Source organism: Populus trichocarpa, chromosome 1 (assembly GCF_000002775.5).
Source record: "Populus trichocarpa isolate Nisqually-1 chromosome 1, P.trichocarpa_v4.1, whole genome shotgun sequence".
NCBI lineage: Eukaryota > Viridiplantae > Streptophyta > Magnoliopsida > Malpighiales > Salicaceae > Populus > Populus trichocarpa.
The window spans coordinates 30,749,517-30,758,305 of record NC_037285.2 but is presented as its reverse complement, the minus strand read 5'-3'; the positions used below and the strand labels follow the sequence as shown (position 1 = coordinate 30,758,305).

At 31.7% G+C, this 8,789-nt stretch overlaps 1 protein-coding gene across 2 annotated transcripts; it reads left to right on the top strand.

The window, feature by feature from the left end:
- The first annotated feature begins 3,967 nt into the window (after positions 1 to 3,967).
- On the top strand, positions 3,968 to 8,359 carry LOC7465063 (probable prolyl 4-hydroxylase 9). 2 transcript variants are annotated; one of them, XM_024592097.2, is made up of 8 exons: positions 3,968 to 4,308; positions 4,409 to 4,522; positions 4,979 to 5,199; positions 5,317 to 5,419; positions 6,787 to 6,882; positions 7,305 to 7,370; positions 7,459 to 7,578; positions 8,119 to 8,359. In XM_024592097.2, the coding sequence occupies exons 1-8, from the start codon at positions 4,198 to 4,200 to the stop codon at positions 8,203 to 8,205; spliced, it is 918 nt and encodes a 305-aa protein (XP_024447865.2). In that variant the 5' UTR covers positions 3,968 to 4,197; the 3' UTR covers positions 8,206 to 8,359. The 2 variants fall into 2 exon arrangements, with proteins under 2 accessions (XP_024447865.2, XP_024447871.2); XM_024592103.2 differs by having other exon boundaries at positions 3,975 to 4,308; positions 5,042 to 5,199.
- The last annotated feature ends 430 nt before the right edge of the window (positions 8,360 to 8,789 follow it).

Here is an 8,789-nt window from a genome sequence, read left to right as displayed (position 1 = left end):
GATCATGAAAAAAAACATGCGGCTCTTCAACAAAAATCCACCTTACAAAGATGAACGTAGAAAATTAAAAATTTTCTAACATTACATTACATTTAACATAGAAAATTAAAAATTTTCTATTACCTATGGGTGTGTTTGGGAATCTCAAAAATTTTAAATTCTTTCTTTTTGCTTAAAATGAATTTTTTTTATGTTTTTAAATCGTTTTGATGTGTTGATGTCAAAAATAATTTTTTAAAAATAAAAAAATCTTTTTTTCATGTATTTCTAAGTGAAAAACACTTTGAACTACAACCTCAAACAGGCTCCTATTATATATAACATTACATTTATACGGTCCAACATGAAAGATGGAAAATTATAATAAAAAATGCATATATAAACAAAGTTAACTTTTGGCAATTGAATAATAATCAAATCTACACATGACAGATGTGTACAAAACGTAGGAGAAGAGGTTAGGAACTCTGCATGATTTCTGAGCTCAGATATACAAACATCATGCAATGTCTACAAATTTGCGAGGCAGAATCCTTTGTTTTTTTTTTTTCTTTTCTTTGAAATCTATACTATTTGAAATTATAATATTTTTGATATCAATATATCAAAATAATTCAAAACACATAAAAAATTAATTTAAAAAAAAAATCAAAAATTTTAAAATCACAATCTATCTAGCCCCAACACACCATCTTGAACATAAAACTGGTTACTAACTTCAAGAAAAAAATATGAAAATAGTAATAATATAAGAGACAAAACATAATAAGAGTCAGTTTGGTAATATGGTAGTGGTTATTTTTTAAAGTATTTATCGCTTGGAAATACATCGAAATAATTTTCTTATAAAAAAAATTATTTTTGACATCAGCACATCAAAATAATATGAAAAATAATTTGAAAATACAAAAAAATAATTTGAAATAAAGGAATAAAATAAAATAAATATTCATTTTTTTTCAAAAATATTTTTTAAATGCAAAAACAAATAGGCTCTAAGAGATGAAGACATAATTATGTTTGGTAGTGATATATAAGATAACATGAGTGTTTCTATATCTTGTTTGGTTCATGGTAGACAAGATAAAATAAAATATAAAAAAAACTATTTTACCTTTAATATGTATTATTATCAAACTTGCATGTTTTAAAAAATAATTAGATATTTTTTTTTAACTCTAGTTTATATTGAACGTTAAAATTAATAATAATATAATAATCCTATTTATAAACCCGAACCAGCCCAGCAAGTCGACCTATAACCCAACCGACTTAGTGCCTGGACTGGTTCGAGTTTAAAGAAAACTAGAGGAAGGGTTGACTCGATCAAAAACCCATTGTCTTTTTTTAATTATTTCTTTGGGTCAAAACAATGTCGTTTAGACCTTTTAAGGGTTTTTTTTGTCAACCTAGTTGACCTTTTGGCTCGTGACCTGAGCCTTACTTTGGGATGGTTTTCAAAACTATAATAATAATTACTTTTATCTTCATGTTCTTTGGTTAAATAATTTTGGAATTAAATGTTTTTTATAAGGATATTTTATGGATTAAAAATAATAAATATTATTTATGAAGATATGTCACCTCTATATTTCCTGTTTATAAAATACATAAATTTATTCTAAAATTATCATGGAGATAAATTTATTTTATATTTTTATATCTTTCTACATTCATTTCTCTTCAACTAAACATGTTTGTGTTAAATTGTATCGTCTTTTATATCATAATACAATATCCAGACTAAGAAAATGAGTTGAAATCATTGTAAATTAATGGAGGATAAAACACACTATAAAATTATATAAAACACTAAAGTGTGTGATTTTTTTTTTGTGTGCAAATCATTGTTCGTCCTCTCACATTTTACTATGGATCTACTGTTTGGATTTTATTTTCACTATGGTCCTCAAATTTTTTTCCTCAATTGAATCATTTTTAGGCCAAATTGAAGGGAAATTAAATCAAATTCACTGACTAAGAACAAAATTAAAAGATAGGTGACCGAAGAAGAAAAGATGCCTTAAATGGGTGATGGTTCCAAAGCTCACACAAAAATTTAATTGGGTCTTCACACTTTAAAAATTATACATATTCGGTCCCTTGATATTTTTTCAATTCAATTTGGTTTAAAATTTTATTTATTTTTTATTTTTTAGTCCCTGGTCTGAGAGAGGAGAAAAAGAGATCGCTAGATTTTGACGGTAGAGAGAAAAACCAATTCTGACCACTAAAATAGTTGATCTTTGTGTCAAATAGTTTTATTTGATGGGGGGGTTCATAAGGTGCTTTTTTAACATTGAAAGTGACTAAAAAAATAGATATGAGCTCTGAAAGATATTTAGTTTCGAGTTTTTGGATGACTTTTTTGAGTTTTTTGAGGCCATTTATAGATTTATCAAAGTTCATAAGGGACCCTGAGAAGTGTAGCTCAACTGGTCAGACTCTAAATTTGCTCCCTAGTGGTCACCGATTTAAGTCCCACAAACCTCAGGGCCACTGGAGACTTACATGGTCGTTAACTTCAGGGCCCGTGGGATTAGTCAAAGTGCGCGCAAGCTGACCCGGACACCCACGTTAATAATAATAATAATAATAAAGTTCATAAGGTGTTTTTAACTATTTTGGGTCATAAATGTGTTTTTCAATAAAAACCTTCAGCTCTGATATTCTGGCCACTGAATCTAGGCAAAATTAGATGACACATCATTTGGTTTACTTTTTTTTTTTTAAAAAAAAAGGTCGCCCACCCTTAATGAAATAAAAAAAATAAAAGCCCAAGCACGTGGACCATAATAAAATGGGTCAGACGGGTTGGCTTGGATTCCAGGCTCAACAATGCCTGACCTTTTCTCTCTTTTTTTTTTTATTTTTTTAAATTCTTTTTCATATGTTTTTTTCAAAATTATTTTTTATTTATATTTAAATCAATATCATTTCTCTCTTTTATTTTGTTTATATATTTTCTTTTAAATGAAAATTATTTTTTTAGTTATTTCGTATATATGTAATATTTGAAGAGATTTTTCTGATTCATCTATAATTTTTTTTATCTTTTATATAGATGAACTTTATTTTTTAAAATAAAAAATATTTATTTTCATATAATATTTCTAATATGTGCAAACTTGTATAATATATTTTTTCTCTTTTATTTTATTCAATCAATTTAAAATGTTTTTTTTTCTATTATCATTTGATTAAATAAAAAAATTATTTAAATAAATAAATCTAGCAACGGATAAATATCTTGTCATGCAAAATAAAATATCTTATTCTATATTTACCTCTTGATTTTTCTAGTTTTATTTCTAGTTATTGTTTATGATTTTTTTCATTTATTAACACATAGTTCTTGATTTATATGATTATATATATGCATAATTTTTTTTTATTTTCACTCTAAATTTTCTTAACTACAAAAATCTTCTAAAAAACATTATATATTTTTTTTTATAAAAAAATATTTGACATTGGTGAAATAATTAGTTCTATCAATTGATGATCAAGAGTTTTCCATTGACATGTCTTTTTTATATAGATATAAACAACTTTCAAATCATTACGTAGAAAACAAAAATTAAAATGAACGAGGACAATAAGTAGCTAACACGTGACCGCGCAAACTTAGGTTATAGATCCATAGACAAAAAAAAAAAGTGATAGGAGAGAAGAAAAGATGAAAAAAAATCACTTTTTTTTTAAATAAAGTATGAGTGTTTTTAAAAAAATATTTTTAAATTAAAAATATATCAATAATTTTTTTTAATTTTTAACATAATAAAAACATCAAAACTATAAAAAAAACAAATAAAGTAAAAAAAAACACACACTCAGAGACAAGAAGTTACTTTCATGACCACTATGGTACCGTGGTCGTGGGCCATAACTCCATAAGTTGGATTATTAACCGGCAAATCAAATTCATGGAACTTTATCTGTACTTTTTCCCCCCCGAAAACGTTAGACTTGCCCCGCTGTGTTAATTAATTTTTTTATGTCCTCCAGTAACCGCACTTATGTCTGCCCCGTGATGTCACAGCGAAGAATAAAAAACCCTCCTCTCCTCTCCCGCCATTAACGCGCTTTGCTCTTCAGATCAACGGAAGAAAAAACACACACACAATCAACCCGAAACTCTCAGTTCTGCTTTTCAAGATCCACGATCCACACCCAAAAATAAAAAAGGAATCATAAATGAAAATCAAAACGAAAAGATCAAAAAGAAAGCTAGGGTTACCAGCTGCAATACTTCTTTGCTCTTTGTTCTTTCTTGGGGGTCTATACAGCTCTACTTTTATCTCCAACGTTTGTATCTCTCTCTCTCCCTCTATGCATGCATTGGTCGTGTGTTTTAATCAATTACTCTGATTAGAGGGTGCCTACGTGTTTAATTATGGTTTTGCAGGATGTCCCGGTCATTAAACCAAGGTTAAGAATGCTTGAAGTAGCGGAAGTGGATCATGACGCGATGCCGCATGGGGATACTGGCGAAGCTTTTATTGAATCCATCCCTTTTCAGGTAATCAAGGTCTGATAATTTGAGGTTATAGAAAAAATGTTCTGGGTTAGTGATAGATTGGAGATTTACTGGGGAGCTGCTTTAAAATTAAGCTAGGTTAATATAATTTGATGCGAGAAAGATTTGCTTTAATATTGATTGGATCATAGTTTGTTTATTCTATTTCGAAATTGTTTGCTTGAGAAACTTAAAAGGAATTTAATTTATTATTATAAAGTGAAATGATGTCAAACAGAGATGAAAATGGGAAATTTGAAACGTGGAAAGATATCTGGTCCTTTGTGGATGTTGTTGAGAGCAGGCAATAGAACAAAAGTCGATGCATCAAAAGGCGAAGCGGAGTTTCAATTTTGTAATAAGCCGATGTTTTTTGCTGCCTCGATCTTGTAATAGACCGAATTTTTTTTTTTGTGGCAGATAGAACTAATCGGTTGCAATTGTTTTGTGCTATTATAGGAAGGTTTTGAATTATGTGATTCTGAGTTGGTTCGTGGATCATGTTATGCTGTATGGTTTCAGGTTTTAAGTTGGAAACCAAGAGCACTTTATTTCCCGAACTTTGCGACTCCTGAACAATGTGAAAGCATCATTAAAATGGCAAAATCTAAATTGAAACCATCTACTTTAGCTTTGCGAAAGGGAGAAACTACTGAGAGTACTAAAGGAACTAGAACAAGGCAAGCCATTTCACTTTCATTACCTTTTTCTGTACAATATACTTTTTTTTTCTCTCACAAACACTTTAGATCAATGGGCTTTTCTCATCTGTTTGACTTTAAAACTCACGGCAACAGTTCAGGCACATTTATTGGTGGTTCAGAAGATAAAACTGGAACCTTGGACTTCATTGAGCGGAAAATTGCAAAGGCTACAATGATCCCACAATCACATGGAGAGGTATTTTCTTGCTGTTAAAATGTCCTTTGATTTTGTATGGCTTGTATCCGGGACTGGAATTCAGAGGTTTGCGATAATAACTGTTGTGACAGGTAGTAATGCTACTTTTGTATCTGGGTGTTTACTTCTTTCTCTTTCTTTCAGTAAATCTAAGCTAATAACTTACATTCAATTGTGACTCAATTAACAGTTGCAAATGCTTTATAACATTATATAAGCTAATGTTCCAGACTGTAACAACTGATGGATCTCTGACTTGCTTTTTTACTCTTGAGTATTTTTTTGTTAAACTAAGTGAAGCACCTCTGTCCAGAGAGTTTCTAAATATTTGCTTTTTTCATGGATCTCTGGCCTTTATGTAAATTATAGTGGTTTATGGGCTACACTTGCAAGTTTTTGGAATCATGCTTGTGAGGTTCTAATGACTAATAAATCGAGAATGTTAGTAAATGTTCAAGAAAGAAAAGGAACTGCTGCAATTTAGATGGTCATCACTAGCAGCTAATGGTTAAAATAATTGGCAACAAGGTTAAGGATACTTATGAGAAAAGCTGAAAGATCTACAAGAAGAACCCTGTAATGATATCACAACTTACCTCTGAGAGACTTTTTTTCTGGTCACTTATCTACTCAGAATGCTAAAATTTAAAAATACCTGTAAAAAATGAAATACTGACTGAAAAGACATGCTTTTAATAACATCATCTACCAATTCAGCCTTTTACGTCTGAGAGACTGCCTGTTTTAGCTAGTCTCTTTTCTACCTTTCATTCTGATGACTTCATTGACCAACCCAATTAGGCCCTTTTTCCATGGCACCCTGCTCATTATTGCATTTTCAGAAATGGTATAAGGCTATAAGCAATTTATTTGCTTCTAATTTTTTTCCAGAAAAGAAGTTATGGACCCTGATTCTAGAACCTGCAACTTGACATGATTATTATAGACTTTTATTCTAGTCTTCCTACAGTGTTTAGTTTGAAAACGGAAAACTAGAGAAAAATGAGTGGCCATATTTTTGGTAGATACATATATTCAATAAATATTTACTTTGATGGTCTAAAAGGAAGTCCAATGCTTTTGTAATGCTACCAAATGCATGTGATATCTGATACTGCAACTGTCACTTTTTCCCCTCCTATATGAGCTACTCGGGGTGCTGTCTGGCATCTCTGATCTGTGGGATGTATGATGGTAGAAAATATCACACATTTTCTTACAAGCATGATTTGACCTTTGCAGTTAATGATTCTTAGCTAATCAAATATTTGATATTCTGTCCCCTTGCATTTAAAATTTAAAAATACTTAACCTTTCTTTACAGGTTCATTTCTATGTTAGTCTGAGTGGATATCACCGTGTTGCAGGCATTCAATATCTTGCGTTATGAAATCGGGCAGAAGTATGATTCACATTATGATGCATTTAACCCAGATGAATATGGTCCACAGCCAAGCCAAAGGGTACATAACAAACACCTTTATCACATCTTGAATGCTTAGTTTTACCACTCCCTTCTACTTACTAAATGTAGAATGCCGTGCCAAATCGGGAGTTCAGTAAATTAGATTGCTCCCTTGCATGCCATTGTTTTTTTCGTTGTCTTTTGTTCTAGCATGGTATCATACCCAAAAATCGTATTTAAAGCTCTTTTATCTTGTTCTTGATTATTTACAAGGATTTTATTGCAGCGTGTTACTTCTTTGACCTTTTATAGCATTGCTTTACATGCTCCCAATGAAAATCCGTGAATCAATTGAAGTAGTCACGGGATTCTCAAAGATTGTTCTTTTTTTTTCATTAAAAAAACACAAGATCTTTCTGTACCTTATGAAAGTTGTATTTTCCAAAATTATAATTTTGTGATTGATTCACCATCGTGCAGGTTGCTTCTTTCTTGTTGTATCTGTCTAGTGTGGAAGAAGGTGGAGAAACCATGTTCCCCTTTGAGGTATTTACCCAAATTCTGTATCTTTTTGTTGCTTTATGATTTGAATCATTTTGCGAACTGATAATAATCCTATTGGTTTGATCTTTAGAATGGCTCTGCAGTAAGTTCTGGCTTTGAGTACAAGCAATGTGTTGGTTTGAAAGTGAAGCCTCGGCAAGGTGATGGACTTCTATTTTACTCGTTGTTTCCAAATGGAACCATTGATCGGGTAATTGTTCCCTTTTTTCCAGATCATAATCACCCCATGATCATGTTTATATAACTGTACATGTATTTTCTTGTTTTAATACCCAAGTTAAGAGCTTTCCAATAAATTGATCCTGCGACAGTTAATTAAATGGTAATGATGAGCGTAGCATCAAAACCCAAACCAATTTTCAAGCCGTCCTTTTCCTTAGGATAGAGCATATAGCAGAAGACCTCCTCAGTTGAACTGCTTTTCATCCTTCGGTTCATTGAAAGTTGTTTTCATAGCTTGCAGTAAGGTGTCTGGATTGGGTGTACAGTGTAGAGCCAACATACTTTCTTTGCCGCCTTTGCTGCATAACTTGCACCCCGTGTTTTTCTCCTCTTTAGTTCATTTGACTGCGAAGGAGTTAGTATGTGGGGGGAGGGAACGGATGGAGGCCGTATTGTTAGCCATCGGTTTTTGACATTCCTATTCTTCATGTATAATGACTGTTTTAGCTGTCGTTACTCTAGTTTATGCATGTGTTTTCTGACCCTTATGCGTCACAAACTTTTGCAGACATCTCTCCACGGAAGCTGTCCAGTTATCAAAGGGGAGAAATGGGTGGCAACGAAGTGGATTAGAGATCAAATGGAACTGGACTAGGCAGAAGTAGATAATATTCTGCAATTCGCTCATCATCTTTGTCGGAACTCACAATAAATTTCATCACTCAATGCAAACTTTTTCATGTAAAAGCATTTTAACTCTGGCTCGCTGATGTATAGTTTATAAGTGAAACGTGCAGAGAATTTGATCAGTGCCTTCTTCTACTACTTTTGGAATACTTCTATATCTCTCTGCTTATCATGTAAAAAAAAAAAGACGAGAAAAAATGCTACAAGCAGAATAGGCATATTTTCCTATTTTACATGCTGTAATTGATAGAGCCCGAATCTAATTCCTAAGCACCAAAATATAGAACGAAGCTAACTTTATTCGAAGGTTTTTCTACAAATAACTTTCTGGAAAATCTTACAATTGGGCTTCACAAATCCTATAATTATGATGTTTCGAAAAGTTACACTGGAAAAAAAATCAGCAAAACTAGCATTAATTGTTAAAATCTCTGAGCAAGGATCCGAACGCGAGATAAATACTAGGCTATGACCCACGTGTCTTGCTAGCAGTAGTCCACAACTAGCGCCACCATACCCCAAATACACCGGATAACAACCCAATACCGGATT

Coding starts and splice junctions, on each gene's coding strand:
- LOC7465063 (XM_024592097.2), top strand. CDS start 4,198: ATGAAAATCAAAACGAAAAGATCAAAAAGAAAGCTAGGGTTACCAGCT. Junction 4,309..4,408: donor GCTCTACTTTTATCTCCAAC/GTTTGTATCTCT, acceptor ATGGTTTTGCAG/GATGTCCCGGTCATTAAACC. Junction 7,371..7,458: donor AAACCATGTTCCCCTTTGAG/GTATTTACCCAA, acceptor TTTGATCTTTAG/AATGGCTCTGCAGTAAGTTC.